Raw genomic sequence first — 23423 nt, 5'->3', positions numbered from 1 at the left:
GCATTCCCACCAACAGTGTAAGAGGGTTCCCTTTTCTCCACACCCTCTCCAGCATTTATTGCTTGTAGACTTTTGGATAGCAGCCATTCTGACTGGCGTGTAATGGTACCTCATTGTGGTTTTGATTTGCATTTCTCTGATAATGAGTGATGTTGAGCATCTTTTCATGTGTTTGTTAGCCATCTGTATGTCTTCTTTGGAGAAATGTCTGTTTAGTATATTATCTAGGGTGAAACAGATCACCAGCCCAGGTTGGATGCATGAGACAAGTGCTCGGGCCTGGTGCACTGGGAAGACCCAGAGGGATCGGATTGGGGCGGGGGGATTGGGATGGGGAATACATGTAAATCCATGGCTGATTCATGTCAATGTATGACAAAAACCACTACAATATTGTAATTAGCCTCCAACTAATAAAAATAATTGAAAAAAATATATATATATGTGCATTTTGCAAAAGAAAAGCATCTGGCAAACTTAAGACCCTTAATCTCCTGTTCCTTTAGAGAACTCTCTCACATAACTTTATACATCACAGTGTCAAATATCCAGCTTCTTAATTCTGAAGAGATCTGATATCAACATTTCACCTCTGGGTCAAATTATCTCCATATTGATCAATGTTTCATTTTCTTTTAGCTATTTCTTACATCCTATTATACTGCAATCTTACTTCACGTGTATAAAACTTCACTTTAAAATGCATGCATGAAATACCACGGTATGTAGTTCTCAAGTTTGGGTATGTATCTGAATCCACTGGAGAGTTTGTTAAAACTCTTGCTGGGTCCACAGTCAGAAGCAGTAGATCCAAGGATAAGTCCCTACACCTTGCATTTCTAGACTGAACAGAGGCAGACATGGAATCTAGCTAAATTTATTAAGCCAGTCATTAAAGAAATTGTAAATGGTGCTCCTCACTAAAAAACAACTTTTTTGGAAAACAATTTTCATAAAAGCATATTTGTGTCAATATATAATAGGCTGTCACTTTTAAATGGTTTAATAAAAAAATATTTTCAACTTCTCAGCTTTTAATATATTGATAAATATAATCCACATAAACAAAAGCTCTTTAGGAGATATCAATGATTTTTAAGAACTGTAGTATGAAACATGCATGTTTACATTTACATATACATGTAAATACTTCTCCCTCATCCTTTTTTTAAGCAAATAGAAAAAAACTATACACATTGTTCAGCTAATTATTTTTGCCACTGATTATATTTCAGAGATCAGTCCATATCAATGACCCCTTTCAAACTCAACAATTTCCAGATCTGTTTCAAAACAAACACATTCATGCCACTTACCTCATCATTCTTCAGGGCCATGAAATAGTAGTGGATGTTTTTGTTTCGTGCATACTCCTTTACTCGGGCTTTAAACTCTTTATGATCAAGTACCTCTCCACAATATTCCAGGACAAAGGTGTTCCTGGCCAAAAAAAGAAAAAGAGGTCTGTTAGTTTTCTCTAACACTTATCAATAATCATGATTAAGCTTCTCTTCTTGGTTTCTTTCAGTTAGCTTCTACCCTTGATTGTTCTTTAATAGTTACTTATCTGTTTCTTCTCTATTGAAGATATGAATTCTCAGTCTCCTCTCTCCCTTTATAAAAGCTCGTTCTCACCAATGATTTGAAGTTATTACCTCCATGTAAACAAATACTTCTTTATGCTTTACTCCTAAGTTCTGACAAGGAATGATCTACCTGGAAGTATTCTCTAATCCTTGCAAAATAAATATGCCCTGGGAATTCCCTGGGCCAGGGTGTAGGACTTGGTCTTTCACTGCTATAGCCTGGGGTTCATTTCCTGGTCAGGGAACTAAGATCCCCCCAAGACACACAGCAAGAAAATAAATGAACATGCCCTCACATTAATCACTGGCATTCCCTGGTGGCTCAGCGGTAAAGAATCCACCTGCTAATGCAGGAGACATGGGTTCCATCCCTGGTCCAGGAAGATCCCCTGGAGAAGGAAATGGCAACACATTCCAGTATTCTTGCCTGGGAAATCCCATGACAAAGAAGTCTGGTGGGCTACAGTCCATGGGGTCACAAAGAGTCAGACACCACTAAACGACTGATCTGCAACGAATACCCAAGAGACTTTTTAAATGTAAAAATGTAAATCATTTGTATTTGTTATGACATACAGACAAAATCAGTATATTTCTTTTTTTTGGGGGGGGGGGCATGCTAAAAAAATGCTATACTTAAAACTTTCTTTAAGAAGCCAGAAACAAATATTTAGAATAGTTAAATCCACAGAAATGGCAGATTTAGAGGTTGCCAAAGGTTGGGAAGGGGGAGCAACAAGGAGATTCTGCTGATTGGGTTAAGGGGTTTCCTTCTGGGGTGATAGAAATTTCTGTAACTACACAAAGGTGATAGCTGCCCAAAATCTGCTGATGCTCAACTGCTCAGTTGTATCAGACTCTTTGCAAGCCTTTGGACTCTAGCCTGCTAGGCTCCTCTGTCCATGCCTGAAAAATCTCATGGATGGAGGAGCCTGGCAGGCTATAGTCCAAAGGGTCACAAAAAAAATCGAACATGACCAAGCAACTAAACACACAACAAAAACAACATTAGTTCAACCTGGACAGCATTGCCTTCCATTCCTACAACCTAAAACTGGAGGGTTTGGTAGGGATTTGCTTGGTTTTTTGGTGGAGTCTGTCATATTTTAATACTAACTAGTAGTTTTGTTCCAAGTACCTGCTTACACTGTGCACATCTGACAGTGTGTCCTTTAAGCGGGAATACTCTAAAAGTGAACATCTAAATAGCTCAGAATCAAAAGTTTATAAAACTGGCATTACCATCAGCATATGGAGGTTACCTGAGTGAAGGTGTCAGAAACATGGAAACATTAAGTCCTAATATATTTTTTTACCAAAGCAGGGTTCTTCGTGAGTAGCTGAGGAAAGCTCAAGAGCTTTAGGAAATTTTAATCTGCTATGTCAATCAGTCACACACTTTCTCCTCTCCCATTTCCTTCTTCATAAAAGAAATGGATTTCTGAGCCAACAAATAGTCTCTGTTGCATATAATAAGAATTTATATTTAAGCTGAAGCTATGTTAGTGCAGACTCCGCCAAAAGACAATAGTATCCATTACTACCCCATAACAGAAGTTTATGAACAAACCGGAGTTTCCTTAAAAAATAAATACATTTTATTTATTTATTTTTTTAAATAAATACATTTTAAAAAAAGATTCTCCAAAAGAAAAATCTGGCTAGCTTCAGTAGAATAAAACCTGCATCTAGATCAGAGTTAGTGATTTTAGAAACGCACTGGACTGCCTTGGGAAATACTGAGTGTGATGTCTAATAATAGACAAGGGAAGCTTGTCTATTATTTATTTAAAATATTATAAAGGATCCACTGAGTTTGGATATGGAATATACTTAGATGATTCTGTGAGATATGTTTCAAAGAAAAAATTTAAAAATGGTTACGAACCAAGATATTGTGATAATACTTTGTAGAAAAGGGAAAAATGACGTTTCTACTACTTTTTTAACGAAACATGTTTTTCTGATTGATCCTCAAAAAGATAAGAGTGACATGAATATCAATTCCAGCCTTTCAAAAGATACATGAGGATTCCTGTCAGAAAACTAAAGTACCTGGTTGCTTTGAATCCTCACAATAAAAAGATTAAAACCCCTCACCCCATTCCAATTCCCATTCAAGTGTGGCCATATGCTTAGGATTCTGAAAGAATAGCTGTGCTTTAGTCACCAGAAGTCAGCAACTGTTTTATTTTCTTCCTTTATTCCTTTGATGTATTTTAAAAAATTCTTCCACCATAAACACATGTAATCTATATATACTTAACTTTAAAGAAAAAGACAATCAACTTTCATAAGAATACTTAAATATACTATGTATAAAACAATGAGTGGCTAAAGGAAATACTGAACATGGTAGAAAATAAACTGATCTTTTATTGCATTACATATAAAAGTAACAAGAGTTAGACAGAAGGCAACATTTATTCATTCAAAAATGTTTACTGTTTATCAAGTATGCTTTAATTCTCTATTCTAATATCCTTAGACACTCTCCACCACTCTTATCCCAACTCAATTTTATATAGATTCACTGTTATAGATTCTGTCCTAACTCCTTTTTACAGAATTTCATGGGGATTTTGGGGGTCTACACAAACCCTTGGTAATTACTTGGAATTAAAGTTAACGTGACTATCAGACAAAGAAGGACCTGCCTATTCGAAACATCACAAGGGACAAACTGCTCTCTCATATATATAGAGAAGAGATTTCTATTTAATTTCCTAAAATAAGTGAATTAAAAAAAAAAAAAAAACCAAAAACTAGCTACCAAGCATCATTCTGCACAATAATTATTATTAAATTTCAGTGCAATTGGCAAATTATTTTCCTAAAAGGTATTTAACCAACTTCAACAACACAAATGAAATGAAAGGTGATTAAAACCTAACTTACGAAGGAAGGTCTTTAGCAGCTCTCAAGCCCCAACCTTTCTTTTCCGTGAGGATGACTTCCACATCTGCATGCTGTTTCCTCTGAAACCGTCTATTGGAACAATAATCCCCATTTGGACACCGAGAAGAACTGAAAAGAGACACAGAAAATTAATTCTTCAAAGCAGCAAAAGAACCAAAAACATGTTCACTAGAGTTATGTAAATATATCCTTATCTTTATGGCATAATCAGCATATGTGTGGTACATCTCCAAATGAGCCTTCCTCAATGATTCTTTCCATCATGAAGGGATTCCTTAGAACTGAGTGCCTACACTGTTAGTTAAACGCATGGTGCTCAAAATACAGTTTTATCAACTAGTTATTACTCCTCCCTCAGGGTGTTAGGATTCCTTTCCAGACTGCATGGAAGCCTGTGGCACTCTGATAACTATGCAGAGCTAACTTATTTTCAATCGGTGCACCTTCTCTTATATTCCACTTCAATCATCACTAATTTCATCTTTTGAATGTAGCTAACTACTTGAGCAACATTTAAGCAAAACCAAAGTCATCATTAAACACATCCTTGTTCAGAGTAAGCACAACATGAAGTAGCAAGGCTCTTCCACAATGGCTTCTGGAAAAAATAAAAAATTTACTGAATTCTTAATAGTCCAAAGCTAACAGGCTCCTCTGCCCACGGAATTTTCCAGGCAGGAATACTAAAGTGAGTTGCCATTTCCTACTTTCAAGGATTTTCCCGACCCAGGGATCCAACCTGCATCTCTTGCATCTCCAGCACTGGCAGGTGGATTCCTTAGCACTAGCGCCACCTGGGAGGCCCACCTATACTATAAAGCACCTTAATAATCTTTTGATGGTTAAAAATGATATAATTTTCATTCTCATTGTTTTTTAAAAATCACATTTTTTAATGTAAAGATATTTACTATTTATATGAAAAATACTGAAGCAAATGTCCATCAAAAGAAGATTAATAATTACACATTAACTATGAATAGAATACACAATATAGTCAAGAGAAAGATTTGGGTAGGTAAAAATATGTAGCTCTGACTAGGTCTCCAAAACATATTAAAAGCGTGTGTGGCAAGCGAGGGGGAACAAAGTTTCATAAAGTACATACAGTAAGAATTTCATTTTTACACATAAAAAGAGGAAATGTCCACCTCTGCTCCTACAGGCATAAAAATTATCTAGAAAGACTACAAATAGAGGGATTGAGGCTTAGGAGAACAAGACACTTACTTTAAGCACTTTTGAAATGTTAGGATTTTAGTTCATTTTATGATAAAAATTTAAAAATACCAACATTTACTTCTCAGGACATGAACCTTACAAGAGATAAAAGGAGACTAGGTAAAAATTAATATTCCTATGTCAGCATTAGGGCTACTTTACAGAGCACTTACAGTGCGTGTCATAATCTAATGCACAATGTGAGGGAAATCTGTCTCCTTATAAACAGGAGATTGGAGTTTTCATCTCCAGTTTCACACAGGAGATTTCATGGCTCATAAATACTCAACAGTAGCTAAGAGGAGAAAAGTTAAGATTTTACTCTTCTTAATAATTCTTCTCAATATTTAGAGACATTTGATAGAATAACTGAGCAAAAGCAGAGCATTCTAATTTACTTACCATTCAATCATGAGAAGACGATTAAGACAATCTTCCCCACATGCTATTTCACCTTGAGCTCTTTCATCTTTAGAAAGAGGTGTACACTCACATTGCATTCGCTTAATATCCCGATGGGATTTATTCTTCTTTCTATTAGGTAAAATTTTATTAAAATTGGTTAAATAAATGTCCTAGCAATGATACATTATACACAGTCAAAAAATGCCAAATCTCATTTGTTTTCCACTTAATGATTCTGGTTAAGTCAATCATTTAAAAAGAAAAAATGTTGAACCACTAAGCATTTATGAGACTGAAAACCTGTGTTGCAAAATAGATCAGAGGCAACCTCAGCCTTGGCAAATGGGAGGATGGGATAAGGTCAAGTCTATCATTTTGGACTCAGCCTTTTTTCCTAGTCCTTGTCATCTAAGCCTCAAATTCTGAGCAGTTTCAAGTCAGTACTCATATTTGGCTCCAGAGGGAAATTGGAAAACTCATGAGTATCAGGTAATAACACAGCTGATTAATAAAGTTAAGTTTAAGAATCAATCCTAATGGACTTCTTTGTGGTCCAGTGGTTAAGACTTCATGCTTCCACTGCAAGGGGGTACAGGTTCAATCCCTGGTAGGGAAATTAAGATCCTGTATGCTGCCATGTGGTCAAAAAAAAAAAAAAAGAATCAGTCCTCATAGTTATACAAGTAATAGTTTTAAGGGGTTGCTTAAAAAACAAACGAACAAAAAACAAAAATAGTTTTTAATCAAGAATTTAACTCAATCAAACCCTTTAGAGATTCCTTCAGCAACATCATTTTTGTGCAAATCCTGTTTTAAAAAAATTCAAGGATAGATGAATAAGTTCCCCTTCTTAAGATCAGGGAACTATGACTTACTCTTCAACTAACAGACAAGTGAAGAGCACAGCTCCTGCTCTAGGAGACCGTCTTAATCTCCTAACTAATCTGCTTTCACCTTCAACATTAGTTCTTCTACAGTCCCAGTTTTACAAAGTACCTAAGCAGGGTCATGAGAGTTTTCACCAAGTTGCAATAATAAGAATGATTCATCTGGATCAATTAAAGACACAATTCATTAACACACATAAGAATATGCTCTGCCTGAAGAAAGATGACTAAAGATAAACAAAATACCTTCTCACAAGTACTTAGAAGCTATATATAAAAGCAGGAGCTTTATTTTGTGTTGCTCTGGAAGGTCAGATGAGGACTAACAAGCCCAGATTTCTTTCAGGTGAGCCTAGTTTCACTAGCCGTAAGAATGCTCATACTTGACAGTAACTTGGCTTCTCAGTGGCTTCTACAAATGCCCAGCATACGTCAAGCACCGTAAAATGTTGCGTGTGTGCTAAATCGTTTCAGTCGTCTCCAACTCTTTGCAACCCTGTGGACTTCGGCCCGCCAGACTCCTCTGTCCATGCGATTCTCCAGGCAAGAATACTGGAGTTGTTTGCCATGCCCTTCTCCAGGATTTTTTTTTTTTTTTTCCTTCTCCAGGATTTAAAAAGTATATATATAAATGCTTCCCCCTCCAGAAGGCCCTCAAATGCCTCTCACCAACCAAATTTATTGTGTATAGTCTTATACATATCTGAAACTCACTGCTAAATAAAATCCAGAGAGTTAATTTTATTTCTATTCCTGTACAAAGATCGTGTAAGTTGCATGACTCTACTCACAGAATACCTAAGGAGTACTACTTAAAATAGTCAATATTTTGAAGTTAAACCTAATTTACAACTAGATACAAATGAATGTTACTATAAGAGGCTCTTTTTATCCTTCAAAAAAAAAAAAGAGTGTTTTTTTTTTTTTAATAGGAAAAACTTCTGATGGATCTAATGTTAAGATGAAGTCTTTTACCTTTTCCACAGTGGAAAATGTCTTCATTTTAAAAAATTCTGAATGCTTAAAGGGATGATGGCTAAGTTGATTCTCAACTGTCTTCATTTTAAAAAATTCTGAATGCTTAAAGGGATGATGGCTAAGTTGATTCTCAACTAGAGGAGAAATTTCCAAAAGGAGGTAGGTGATTAGGAGACTATAAACTTTTTAAACACATATTAAACATATATTTACATTGAGAAAATTAAGACTGTCAGAAAGAGGTGAAAGAAAGTTGACCAAGAAGCTCTGCTCTAGAGGATTATGTTTTCATTAGCCTATTCTCATTATACCTTATTTCATGTGAGGGATTTTACCATTTATTTCCTAAAAACTCATTATCTTATTGCCAAGTTTAATCTATTAGCATCAGATTTTAAAACATGACAAAAGAACACTGTGTTTCAATCTAGTTCTAGCTTGTAAAGTACCTAAAGATATTTTTCAAAAATCTTCACAATGAAGAAAAAAAAAATCCAACATAACTTTTTTCTTCTCTGAGAGCAGACTATTTTGCCGGAGTTTTGTTCCACTTTCTATTCCAGGTTCACATGTAAAAAGAAATTTAAGAAAAACTGGGCTGCTCTATATACTTTGGTTTTAATGTACTTCTAGAACCAAAGAGGTAAAGGGAGGGGGGGAAAAAAAAGCAGACATCCCCTTCCTGAGAGGGAAAAAAATATTGAGGGACTCTAACACCACCAAATCTAAATAGGCAAATATACTTTTTAGATTTTTAAATTTACATTTTATCACACAACTATATTTCATACAATTGAACTCATATATTAACTTCTGAAAGCTAAGTTTTTTTCCTACAAAAAGAGATTAAAACTTCTCAGACAAGTATTAATTTGGCTTACCTTTCTGTTAAATAAACATTTTCTTCAATCAGATCAAAGTAACAAGGCATCTTCCCTTGCTTGGCATATTCCTTCCACCGCTGGGGGTCCCTGAAGTCCTCCATGACACAGGAAGGCCCAACCAGTGCTGAGCCAAGAGGCACTGCTGTCTCTCCCTGCTCTATCTCCACTCGAACTTTCTTTCTGTCCTGAAGCTCCCCATCACTTTCAGAATCACTCTCCAATTCCTGTCTTCTTTTTTTAAGAGGCCCTCTATCTTTCATATCATTTCTGTCTAAGTTTTTCAGAAGGTCTTTCTTCTCATTCACAGCCAAAGAGTCCTTAATGGAATTGCTGCTTATTTCAGGTGCTTGCACTGAACCCTTGTCCTTCTGAAGGGACAGAAAAAATTTACTGGGCTGACTTGAAAAGTGAGATCCTCCACGTTGATCCCAATTCTCCTCCTCTTCTCGGTCATCTGTTAAGGAATCTGGTACCTGCCCTTGAATTCGATCGTACACAAGCCCAGCTCCTGGGGGCCTACTTGCTGATCTCGGGTCCCAGTAGCCGTTGCCTTGCCAGTAGCTGCGTGCCCCGCTATACTGTTCTGCACTTTGCTGACACTTGTGTCCGCCGCAGGCTCCATAGCTGCTGTCAGGCTGCTGATACGTGGTGGTAGGCTTTTCCTGTTGAGAGAAGTCCCACCCTAGGTTTCTGAGCTCCTCTGATGAACGGAAGCCATCCACTCGGGAGATCTCACAAGAAGAAAAGCTTGAGTCTGTTTTTCCCAGTCGACTATCTGGCCGGTTAGGAAAAGTAGTCTGTTGCCGAGACTTATTTGAGACATCTTCAAAATCATCAGAAGAATAAATTGGTAGCTCTTCTTGATGCTGAGAAGCTATTTTAGCTTTCACTGTTTCCTCAGAATTTGAATGACCTAGAGGGTCGGATTTTATGTCTGGATGACTTGTACTATCAACCCCGTCACTCTGAGGATGAGCAATTTCAGGCAGATGATTATCTATTTGTTTTCGGCTGGGCTGTATAAAAGAAATTTCCAAATTTTTCTCTGCTGCTTTATGAAAGAAGAACTTCTCAGTTTGAGGACAGGCTTTACTTATACTCTCAAATTTTTCCTCATATGAATGTCTCCTTGGCTCCAATCTCTCATCTTCCCAGTGATCAGAATAGTGTCTGTAACTCTGACTGCTCCGAGAAGAACAAGGACTAGTTTCTTCCATGGTCAAAGTAGAATTCTTTGGCACAACCACAACAGACTGAAGACGGTTTCTTGGAATACTGCTATCATCAGAATCTGTATCCTCTGAATCACTTTCATCACTTGAACTTTCGGAAGAACCAGAATAATCTTCATGGACAGTAGATACAATCTCTGAGGCATGACCACTACTGTCACATTTTAAGGTATATGTTACACCATCACTGTCCTCCATAGTTAAATTCAAATCACAAGAAGAAAATACAACTTCTGAGTCATCAGAAGTATGTGCATGTCCTCTTCCACCTTCTTCATCTAAAGAGATCTCTGGTCTTCCTCTTCTATCAGGCAATAGAGAATTCTCTTCTTCGTGAGCCTCCTGCACACATTTCTCAGACAGTCCATTATTATGCCTGTTATCCCATGAAGCAAATCCCCTTCCTGAATCAGGAAGGCCACTACCTACTTCTATCACTGTTTCTTTCTCTGCATGCTTTAAAAACTCTGAGTTTTTACTCTTCGGCACAGCATCCAAAACTGGAGATATATTCTCTCCACGTTGCAAGAGAGTTAAACTGTTCACTTTTATTCCTGCGGGAAGACTCTGAAGAGATGAAGCAATACATGAGCTCCCTGGAGTTTGATACAGATCATCAAAATGATTAACAGAAGCTGAACTAGTACTACCAACACTCTGCTTATATTCTCCACATGCAAATTTTGAGTGCTGATCGGTTAGATTTCCATTATCACATATAACTGTTTTTGATTTCAAATACACATTCATAAAGCTATTTGAAGACATCTTCGTTACTAAAGGCTCAGTATTTTCAGCTCCGGAATGACATGAAGAAGGGTGGTTGTCATTTGAAGTACAGTATATATCTGAATCTTTGGTTTTACAGCAAGAAACTCTCACCTCAACTGGTTCTTTAACAACTGTTTTGGAATAATCTATAGTCATAACTGGCAAAGATATGAGTTGATCTTGGTGTGGTGACACCAGGAGTTCTGTTTCTCTAAATGGGCTTTCTGACTTACTGTGCTTCATGCAAGTATCATCCAAGTCTTTTTCTTTACATCTATTATTATTTTGAAATCCATTTGATGAAAGCATGCAGGTTTTGACCAAGGGGGATACCTCTGATCCAGTCACACTATCATCAGAAGACATCAAAACAGTGTCATGTTTAGAAGTGCAAAATGCTGCCAAATCAGATTCTGCCCCTGGAGATCCATTTATATTTAATTCTGTGAGACAATAACTTCTTAACTGATCATTCTTCACTTTACATAAAGAGTCTACTTCCTTAATACTATCATGGCTATCATGTCCTATAAATTCAGACTTAAAAACAGGCGATCCATCTAGCTTTTTAAAAGTAGGTGAATCATTTAGTTGATTTGATGGAGATGGAGACCGAGTCTTCTCTCTCTCAGGAATTTTACTAATCACTCTTAATTCACTACCTTTTGAACAAGGAGTCTGTAAACTAAAAGAATGAGAGTGTTTGGTTTCCTCATTCAATTCTGTACAACAGAAAGAATTTTTAAATTTATCAGACTTGGATACAGGTTTTGAAGGGGCAGATTTGTAACGGGAAGCATTGTTATCATGCTTGGAATATGATGACCCCCGTCGGAATCCGAGTTCATTGGGCGGAGAACAGCATCTTTTCATTGCTTCATTTTCTGAAGTCCTTTTGGATTCTCTTTCTAATTTGGAAGAATACTTTCCTCTTTTCTCAATCTCTAAGTAAGAGGACTCGGTTTTACAGTCTCGGTCAGATTTAGAGTAGGATGATGATGTCCTTAGGTCTCTGTAAGAGGAAGAATGAGATGAGGTGCGCCTTGAGTATGTCTTCTTATACTCATCTTCTGAGTCAGAACTCTCTCTCGCCCTGCTATCTGTATATGCCCGAGAATAGCGAGTCCTTTCTCGATAGGGGGAACTCCTATGGTAGCGACGATCAGAGTCATAATAATGAGATCGTTCTGACCGAGAATAAGATAAACTAGTTCTAGAGCCTCTGTCAGATCTAGACCGAGATCTGCTCCTCCTTCGCTCTCTCTCTCTACAGCGAGAAGATATATACCGAGTATCTCTTTCAAGTTTTGAGTAGCTAAAATATTTATCATCTCTCTCTGTTTTAGATCGTGAAGATTTCCCTAAATCCTCACTTTTTAAAGTTGCTAAGCTCTTTTTTGAATCTCTTTCTCTGTCCATGTTTGCTGAAAATTTTAAATCATGTGATCTTTGACTTGAGGAAGTCCGTACAGAATCTTCATCAGATTCTGAACCAAGAAAGGTGCCTTCAGATTGTGAGGATTTCTTCTTAGAACCTGCTTTTTTAGAGCCCAGACTACTCTTAGAACTATCTGGAATTTCTTCTTCCTTCCCAATATGGGAATCTTCTTTTTGTGAAGGAATATCTGCTTGCTCATTCAAATTGTGAGTTATGTGTCCTTCTGAATTATTAGATACAGGGTCCTGCTTAGTGTCCACTTCTGAGGATTCTGGTACAATTGTTACTGGTGGCTCCTTCAAGGCTCTAGCAGCTACATCTACGGGTGCTGTCATCAGAACTGTAACTGGTGTGTGTGGCAAGGCCACTGGCTCTGTTACTGGTGCTGGTGATGAGGGTGCTGTGGCTTGGGGAGGTGGAGGTGGTGGAGGTGGAGATGAGGGTGGCGAGTCTACAGTTGTTGATTCTGCTATGACTGCTGGTACTGGCGCCATGGGAGGAGATGGAGACGCCGCTGCTGTGGCAGCAGTCAGCAGTGGCCTGGATGTTACATGAAGCAGATGTTTCTTAAAATGGATTTTGCCCAATTCTACCCTTGATTTCGGTGGCGAAGATTCTTCTGTAGTAGATAATGTATCTCCAATGTCCGTCTTAACTTTAGGGGTCGAGTCTACTTGAAGAGGTACAACTGGGGAATTTGGAGTATCATTTTGCTTTTCATTGCCAAGTGCAGTCAGAAACCTGTTCTGCAAAGTTTTCTTTGTAAGGCTGAAGCTGAATGACACCTTCTGTCGTCCCTGTTCCTCCAAATTAACTTTTGTCTTGGTGCCTTTGGGCAAAAACCGACTAGAAGCAACACCTTTGAACATTGGTCCTTTGATGAAACCTGTTTTCGGTACATTTTCAATCTTTGCCTATGAATGAACAAAAAGAGCAGTTACTACTACAATAAAGTTACTTTTAAATGGCAAGCATCACAGTCTAAAATGTCAGAGAACTAAAAAGTCCTTTTTAATGACAAAAACAGCATGAATTTCATTAAGCTATAAAAGCATAAAAAAAATCCTCTTTATTATGGAAAATTTTAAACATATCCAAAGGTAAAATAGTTTAATAAACCTCTAAGCACCCATCCCCAGTTTCAACAATTATCCATATTTTTCTACTCTTATTGTCTCTTAAGGATTTTACAGTTTTAGAACTATTTTCCAGGTAGAATTTTTTAAATAATCTGACGTGTATTTCAACATACACTCTAAGAGGGCATGTGGATAGACAGCAATAGCTAACATCTCCATAACGAAAATACTTTGTTCTTGTCCCTATCCTGTAAGAAACATCTTAAGTCATTACAACTAGTGGTCTTCTGGCATCACACAGAATCATCACTTGAAGGGACTACTTGAGGGGACTTCCCTGGTGGGCCAGTGACTAGGGCTCCACACTTTCAGTGCAGGTGGCCTGGGTTCCATCCCTGATCAGCAAACTAGATCCCACATGCCACAACTGAGAGTTCACAGGCTTCTACTAAAGATCCTGTGTGCTGCAGCTAAGATCTAGTGCAGCCAAACAAATTAATAGATATATATATAAAAAAGAGTCACTTGGGTACTTGGTAGAAATATAGATCTGTGACAAAACTCCAGGAAATATCAATTCAATAGCTCTAAAGTGAACAAGAAGTTTGTTTTTTGAAAACACGCATCTCAGGCAATTCTGAGGGACTCCCTAGATGTGGGGAATCGCTGGTACAGAGCAGTTTCCCACCTCACTCATTTTACAGATGAGGCAACCAAACCAAATGTGAACCAGGCCTTTCTGCCTTCCTGAAAATTACTGTCCTGGAACATTACCACTACATCTGCTGGGCCCCATACATACCCAGGCCAAGCTGACTTATAGTATTATTCTACTATAAGCAGCAACTACAAAGTATATATCTAAGACGACTTTACCCTTCATTATTTGCCAAACCACCAAAGGAACCAGTGGGCTTCAGAAGTTAAAGGCTTAACCTAGGTTGTAGACATCGGAAAAGTCTACAGCAACAAACTCAAGTCTAAATTAAAGATAGTACACTTGCCATCTACAACAATTTTCTAATTGATGTTCTTTAATCAACTCTGGTTATTTAAGAGAACAGTTTTCTACTTCAACATGGTAAAAATCTGAAATCAGTTTTCAAACATTATACAGTAACCATCCAAGTGGGAAACGTTTTTACACGTGTTACCACAGAGTAGGGGTCTTCAAATACTTCTCAAGAAAGAGAATTCACGTTTCAAATTAAATCTTACATGGAAGCTCAATGCATAAAAACAGTAAAAATAAATTGTCTTAAGTTGCCAGCTTCCTTTACCTTGACAAAAGCTCTTGACGCTCAAAAGTTTAAAAACCATTTTCTTGAAATATACAACATCCCTCACTGGAATGAATTATTATAAATCCAAAAACAAAATTAAGCAAAAACTACTACTTCATTTCATATTCAAAATGATAGCTAAATGTTGAATGTTTTCAATCTCATAATCATTGAATACCTAATTAAATTATACTTACCTCATTTTCTTCTTCTCTATTGTCATCCAGCCAAGAAAGCATGCAAAAGAATAAAAAAGAAATCGTAAATACTTAAAACGGAATGAAATGTAAGTTGTTTTTTTTATTAAAGCTTAGGATACATACAACCTCCAGGTATATTCTATGTGGGCTATCTGTCCCTTCATAGCCTTAGTTACATTTAGCATAGCAAATATTCAATGAAGATAGTGTTATGCACTGTGCTAGGTGATGGAGAGAAAAGGTGATTAAAGTAGAGTTCATCCCTTCAAGAAGTTCTTATGATTTTCTGTAAACATAAAATATAATTGTTATAAAAGTAATTCCAACATAATGGAGCAAATAAATACAAGGATAGTAGTATGCACAAGTGTAACAGCAAAGAGGAAGACAAGCAACTTAGTTTAGTGGAAGGATAGGAATGCAAAGAATTGTTCCTAAAAGATTTTTTTAAAGACATTAATGAAATTGTTAGGCCATAATTAATAGCAGGAATCAGCCACAAATGTTTTTAATAGAACACTTGCTTTGGTAAATAATATAATGTCAAGAGCAAAGAAAAGGAAAGTTTGAAGGAAAGTTGATAGAATAGGGGTAAGAAGTCACAGGTAGTACTGAGTCTCCTGTGCCCTCACTATGAAACATAAAAACATAATGCAAAAACATGCATTTAACTCTCCAGCATGAGATCGTGCTAGAATGCCTTGCTTCTTCTTTGGAAAAGCTACTAAAGAAGAAAAACCAGAGGAATATGCAGCCAATTTTCTGTCAAAAACGTACAGTATGCAGATCTGCAGCTTACTGAAGAACTGGATTTAAAGAATCTTGACTATCTATGTCAACACAAAGACAAATCTCTGTTAGGTCACAGGACACATGTGGGAAAAGATTTAATTAAGAGTTTTTGTCACAGCAAGCTCAAAGAACCAAAGAATGACATGATTATTCAAATTGACCAATCAACCAACTTCTCAGGACACACAGGAAGCTTCCAAAGGGAGGACGTGTATAATGAGAGAGATTGGGCCGTATCAACAAGATTCATAAACATACACAAGCTGGATAGTAAGGGCATCTGTTACACAGGAAATGGCTACAGTTAAAAGGACATAATTGTATTTACTCTGGAAAAAGACAAGTCACAGGACCATAGTGATTTATCTCAAAGTATCAGAAAACTTAGAAGATAAAACAGCATTATTTTTGCACAATTCCAAAAGTTGGACCTGTGACCAACAAAAGTACACAATGACAGATTTTACCTCATTTTAGGTTAGAACATGTTAGCTTTCTTTATTTGAAAAATACATGTACACAGGGAAAAAAAAATTTACAAAAAGATATACAACTAAAATTAGATCTATCTAGTGGCGACTATTGTTACCTTCCAAAAAGTGTGTGCTTATATGGTCACATACATTGCTTTTAAAGGAGAAAAAGACATACACAAATGGAAATTACACCTCTCTACCTTTTCTGGGCTGAAAGCCCTGGATATAATTACACATCAACGTACTTAGATCTAACTTCAATTGTAGTTCTACCAGCCTAACAGATATCTATAGGTCATTGGCATTTTTTCTTTTTTCTGGGAAGTGCTTTTTTCAGCTCCTTTTCCACTGATTACCTACTGAGTTGTTAGTCTTTCTTACTGCTTTATAAAAACAAAACATGAGGTAGCTGCAAGTGGAATGTGCCTCTGTACTGGGTACTTAAGTTTCCTTATCATCAGAAACATTTAAGAAAAATCTGGATAAGGACTTATCAGACACAATTCTTATCCTAGATACAAGGTTACAAAAGTGAGGCCCTAGAAGGTCTCAATCCAGGATTTCAGTTTACTGAATTTCCTGAACCATATATCAGATACAGCATTTTATCTTGATTTTAATAAGTAAAGGCTTTAAAGAGTCACTCCTTCCTAATCTTTAATGCTTTCTTACTAAAACTCAAATATTCCTCAAATACTTAAAGCTGGTGTTTCTCATATCTGAATGATATATGGGCCTCTTTCTATTTTTTTCTTTTCTATTACATGTGAATCTGTATTAATTTTGCATTCAGTGCAGTATTTTTTTGCTTTTCTTTTTTAATTTTTTTTTTTAAACACAGAAAACATTTTATATCGGGGTATACCCAATTAACAACGTGTGGTAGTTTCAGGTGAACAGTGAAGGGACTCAGCCATACACATACACATATCCGTTCTCCCCTAAGACCCCCTCCCATCCAGGCTGGCACATAACACTGTGCAGAGTTCCCTGTGCTATATACATTTAGGGGATGGTATATAAGAAATCCCTATTCCTTTTGAAATCATTCTATAAGCCTGAAATTATTTCAAAAAATTAATTATTTTTCAACATAATAAAATGTGAAAAACTATTAAATATCGTCACAGACTCCTTCGTCCTTTAAGAATTTTTTTTTTTTTAAAGAGACTAATGGACTCTTGGGGATCCTAGAGCCTCAGCTGGAGAAACACTACCTGAAATCTTTCTAAATTCATATTCAGGTAGGCAGTGAACTTGACTCTATAATAAATAGAGTATAAAATTGCAGAGGTAGTATTGTGAAGAGATGAAAACTCAAGAGAAAAGAGAGGAGAACTGGCTGATAACAAAAGGAAGGAAGATAAATGACAAAACGGAAGACTAGTATTTCATAACATTGCTCATAACATCTTAGCCCAGGGGTTGACTTCAAGTAGTACTCTGAGCTCTCCAGAATAAAACTGGTTTGCTATACACATCAAGGTCCAAGTAAGAGCCATGGGAAATACTGGCAAGGAATCCTTCTCAAGTACTAAGTGATTATCTCCAAAATTAGGAAAGAAGCAAAATTTCACAGCGCCAGCCACCCTCCTTCTCCATCATAAACTTTGCAGAATGACAATTACATATATAGCCTTGACTTGCATTTAGTGTGCCTGTTTTCCTCAAAACAGTGTAAATTACAAAGAGACAAAGGTATCAATAACATCTTGTCCTTACTGTATAATCTCCTTGGGTTTACCAGTCCCATTCCTAGCATAAATTCTCATTACTTTTTGAATCAAAGAAATTTCTTAACAATAATATCAGGTTTTAGCTTTCTCATTTTAAGCAATTCTCAAAGGAAAAGAGGTCAAAACCTCAAAACTGACCTGTAGAAAAGACAAGCCATACAAGTCATAAATTATAACATTTGCCATCCTCTCATCCAAGAAATGGAACTCATGAGGACAAGTGAATAAAAACACTGAGGAGAAATATATGTGATTTATGTGGATAAAAAAAAATCCATGAATACCACTGCTTTTTACCAAAGGCCTGGAAACTTGTGGCAAAGTGGTTTGGAATGAATATACTAACCTGAACTAGTGCCAACGGACTCAATAAACATAAGCACTATATCTCATTTGATCTAAACTCCACATCTTCAATTAGCATAGTATCTCAAACAGAGTTTTGACTGCTAAGAGTTTCATGTGCATAGATTAAATGTTATTTTTAAATGTTATTGAAATTACAGCAGGAATATTCTCAAAGTATGGCATCTTTTCAAAGCTATCTCTGGTTATATAAATAAATATAGGTCAAAACATATTTCTCTCTCCCATGTCATATTCATCAATTACTCTTACATCCCCACATAGTTGAAATTTTATTTTAATGTGGAGTGTCTATATAGATAGTAAAGTTATCTTCTTTAAACAAGAAATCACTTTGTAAACACAGCTGATCTCCAGTGTATCACTGAAGAGTTCCTAGTCAGTGAGGAAAGCTAAGAATATCATCCCAAATGTTAACAATAGTATGTATACCTGAAATGTTTCTAAACTGGTCTTCCAAATTAGCCTCTAGCAACACTTGCATGAACTGAATTATGTTCTTCTGTTAAAGTAACCTGTTTTCCAAAAGCCATAATTGGGCAGAATGGGGATCTAATTTGAACATTTTAGGGCTTATTATATACAAATGAGTTTCACTACATTTTTCTCTGTTTTGAGTTAAATCTCTTAAATTACCTGTTTCATCTTCCTCATTAGCAAATTGTGGGAGAAGGTATAACCATTACCAAATAACCTTCAAAAGACATTATGTATAAATGCTGAAATTCATTTTTAGTACTAGCCAATGAATCACAACAGAAAGAGCTGAAGGCTAAGTTCTTGGTAACTGAACCACGTTATGTATACTACTGTCTTACAGCCAATTAGACTGCCAGCACCATTGTAAGTAGCTAACAGAATATTTCCATTTTTCCAGATATTTCATTAAATGCTTTACATACAACTAGCTCATCTGATCCTCAAACCTAAGAAGAGTATACTCCATATTTGCGTTCCCATTTTCACAAATGAAGAAACGTAAGTTATAGCTGGTAACATGGCAGAGCCAAGTGTTCAGGCTGTTTGACTGCAGAGCCTTTGCTCTTTAAGTCAAATATTTATTAGCTATTACACAGAACTGGGAGAAAAACAGTAAAAAGTTTCAGAGAGACATATTTTGATTTAGTGTAATAGTAAATGTATCTGCCTAGCAACAGAAGGGGCTGCATCATGAAATAAAGAATAACAGAAGTGTTCAAACTAGAGTCTTGATCATGTGTCTGTGTTTCAGGGCAATCAAACAGATGGTGACTAATAGCTGTTCTTTATAGGAAAATTCTAGCTAATAAATGCAATAATCATCAATGGCAGCAAAACCTAGCAGATGAAAGGTTGATGAGGAACTTTTGTAATGAATGGATCAAGCCAACTAACTACACTAGAATCTGATGATTAATTTTGACATCACTAAAATTAAAACAACCAGACATGTGCCCTCCCCTACCTGCGACCAACATGATACAATATGTAACTGAAAAACTACTAGCAGGAAGGAGGTGGGGTGAAAGGCCTGATATAACTACCAGTCTTCAAAATATGTAGCAAACATATAAGGAGACTATCACAGACTGAGATTTTAAATCTAAGAATCACATGATTACTTAGATCCTGTTATTTTTTTTTAAAAAGTGAGCAGGGACAGTATACTAAATAACATTAAATATTTACTGCCAGTGGCACTAGATATGCCTGGAGAAGGACATGGCAACCCACTCCAGGATTCTTGACTGGAGAATCCCCATGGACAGAGAGGAGCCTGGCAGGCTACAGTCCATGGGGTCACAAAGAGCTAGACATGACTGAAGCAACTTAGAATGTATGCACGCACTAGATATGACCATGATATTGTGGTTATTTTTAAAGACTCTCTTACTTCTGTAAGTATGAAATGATAGAATACCCGGGGTGCTTTAAAATATTCCAGTAACAACAGAAGAGTAGGAGACAGATGAAACCAGAATGGCAAAACATTAATAACTGCTGAAGCTTGATGAGTACATTGGGCAGAGCAAAGAGTATTCATTATACCATTCTCTCTTGTATGAACGTCTGAAGTTTTCCATAATAAAAAATGCTTAATGTTTAATTGCAATACGAAAGAGGATAACCAATCTCCAAACAAGCAAACAAGAAACCATGTGTGCACATGTAGCAAGCAAAGTGCTGGCAAAAGATATGTATTCCTATTACCATCCAATCACCCACCTACCCACAATCAGGGCCTGTTCACCTGGCTGTGGCTGAGCATTAAACCCTTGACCCAAGCAAATCACCAGGATTTACCCATTTGGTTTAGAATTTATTCCTATGGTTGTAAGATTTAACTCCCCAATAATAAAACAAAATAAAATCATAAACATGTAACCATAGCAAACATTATGTATGATGGAAATATTTTCTATACATTAACTTTTGCCAAATAACATCAATACACAGTTCTACTTCAGAGTCATTTTATTTTAAAATAGTTTAGGTGAAAAACTTAAAAAAAAAAAAAGACCAGCAACAATGAATATAAAACGATTTTGTGTTTGGGAAGGAGAATACTAATATTCTGAATATTTGAACCTATTTTCCACCCATTTGCCAATCTCTTTGGATAAGGCATCACAGTGCTAAATTTTCACTTCCTGTGAAAATTATCTTTTGAGTTCTCAAAGCAAATCTATTAATAAAAACAGTATTCTGTAAGTCATTTTGCAAATGAGAAATTTGAGTGCAATTTCCACTACCAGATACCAAATTCCAGATATATACTATAATAATGCATAATACCTTCTATACCACGTGTTTCTAGTTTTAATTTGTATCTCAAAAGTCAAGTTACACTAAATTACAATTTTGAAAATGTAGTTGGTCCACAGCCCTCATCAACTCCCAAAATATTCTCATCACAGAGGGGTGGGGAGTGCCATCAACAGCTTATTGTACGAGGTTAAAACTTACGCTCTATAACAAAGGAATACTTCAAACTGACAAGGGAGATGCCCACCTCACAGAGAAACAGCAAAGAGTAAAATAAAATGATCGAAGGACTATGACTTGGAATTAACAACAGTAACTAATACCATATCCAGAAGTGCGACTAGGCAATTGGGTTTTCATGTCTACCATCAACACCTATGAGAACACTGAAAAATCAAGGCTGACACTGTGTAAACACTGTAACTAGTACAGTGTAATGAAAAAAGTACTATATGACTCAGCCAAAGTTTTCTTTTCTAGGGCCTTTCGTTCAGAAGGCATGCTCTAATCCCCTTTCTCCCCTTTATGTGTTTCCAAAACACCTGACGGAGAGGCAAAACAGAGTAAACAGTTCAGATGCTCAGTCGTGTCCAACTCTTTGCGACCCCAAGGATTGCAGCACGCCACGCTTCCCTGTCCATCACCAACTTCGGGAGCTTACTCAAACTCATGTCCATTGAGTTGGTGATGCCATCCAACCATCTCAACCTCTGTCATCCCCTTCTCCTCCAGCCTTCAATCTTTCCCAGCATCAGAGTCTTTTCAAGTGATCAGTTCTTCGAATCAGGGGGCCAAAGTACTTGAGTTTCAGCTTCAGCATCAGTCCTTCCAATGAATATTCAGGACTAGTTTCCTTTAGGATTGACTGGTTTGATATTCTTGCAGACCAAGGGACTCTCAAAAGTCAGTTAAGTCAGTTAAAAGTCAGTTAAACTGGATTTGAAAACCAACTCCAATACTTTTTAATCTATAACACTAAGAACTGAAATAGTAGTACTGTAATTACTTCAAAGACAATGAAAGGAGAACATTTACCATAAAACTCTTCACACAGAAAATATTTGCAAACAATGCAACTGACAAGGGGCTAATACTCAAAATATACAAACAACTCGATTAAAAAAAAAGCCAATCAAAATATGGTCAGAAGATCTTAAAATAGACATTTTCCCCAAAAAAGACACGTTGATGCCTGACAGGTACATGAGAAGATGCTCAACATGGCTAATCACTAGAGAAAAGCAAATCAAAACTACAACTGCCACCTCACACTGGTCAGAATGGCCATCATTAAGAAGTCTACACACAACAAATGCTGGAGAGGGTGTGGAGAAAAGGGAGTCCTCCTAACTGCTGGTGGGAACAGAAACTGGTGCCACCACTATGGCAAACAATACAGAGGTTCCTCAAAAAGCTAAAAACAGAGTTGCCATGGATCCAGCAACCCCACTCCTGGGCACGTATCCAGACAAAACTGCAACTCAAAAAGATACAGGCACACCTATATTCATAGAAACACTATTCCCAGTAGCCAAGACATAGAAATAAGTTAAATCTTCACCGACAGAGGAATGGATAAAGAGGCTGTAGTGTGTGTGTATTTATACACACACACTATATATATATATATACATACACACACACATATATAAAATGAACTACTGCTGCTGCTAAGTCGCTTCAGTTGTGTCTGACTCTGTGCGACCAATAGATGGCAAATGAACTACTACTCAGCCATGAAAGAAGAAATAATGCCATTTGTAACAAAATGGATGGCCCTAAAGTTATCACACTAAGTGAAATACGTTCTAAGACAAAGCACAATTCACTGTCCTACCTAAGGCAGCAGTCATAATCTCAGACCACCACCACCAGATCTCTGGGTTTCATTAGTCTTCACCAAGATGAACAGAAGCCTAAAAAGTGTCTTGAGCACCAATCACTTTCATAAGCTCAACTCATACAGCTCAATTCCCTGACCCCCCTCTCCTAATTCTAATAGTTATTTAAGACAGTTTTACCATCAATGTTAGCATGATTATAATTTTCCTCATTCATTCTATGAGGAAAATAGGATAAAGAGAGTTATGAACAATCAGGTCAACTCAAACATTAACTAAGCACATATGACTATGTTCCCGGATGCTACTTACTGGGATTCCTCCATTTAAAAGAATAAGTCTCTAAAACATACTTATCATGGTCCTTGGATTTTCTAGAACTAGGACTACAAAGGGCTTCCCTGGTGGCTCAGACATTAATGAATCCGCCTGCAGTGCGGGAGACCTGGGTTCAATCCCTGGGTTGGGAAGATCCCCTGGAGGAGGGCATGGAAACCCAGTCCAGCATTCTTGCCTGGAGAATCCCCATGGAGAGAGGAGCCTGGCGGGCTGCAGTCCAGACACGACTGAGCGACCCAGCACAG

General features: G+C 36.9%; 1 protein-coding gene across 3 annotated transcripts in view; it reads right to left on the bottom strand.

Moving 5' to 3' along the window:
* The window catches only part of SETD2 (SET domain containing 2, histone lysine methyltransferase), a 75720-nt gene that overhangs the window by 41403 nt on the left and 10894 nt on the right, over positions 1-23423 (bottom strand). The window contains exons 2-6 of one of the 3 annotated variants that reach the window (XM_043886041.1): positions 14881-14923; positions 8878-13235; positions 6129-6260; positions 4485-4613; positions 1317-1440 (exon numbers count right to left, since the gene is read on the bottom strand). In XM_043886041.1, coding sequence (XP_043741976.1) covers positions 1317-1440; positions 4485-4613; positions 6129-6260; positions 8878-13235; positions 14881-14923 — 4786 coding nt within the window. The remainder of the gene's footprint in view (positions 1-1316; positions 1441-4484; positions 4614-6128; positions 6261-8877; positions 13236-14880; positions 14924-23423) is intronic. The other 2 variants (XM_043886042.1, XM_043886043.1) reach the window with 2 other exon arrangements.

Source organism: Cervus elaphus, chromosome 24, assembly GCF_910594005.1.
Source record: "Cervus elaphus chromosome 24, mCerEla1.1, whole genome shotgun sequence".
NCBI lineage: Eukaryota > Metazoa > Chordata > Mammalia > Artiodactyla > Cervidae > Cervus > Cervus elaphus.
Note: the sequence above shows the minus strand (reverse complement) of the source record. Positions and strands in the feature narration are given on the sequence as shown.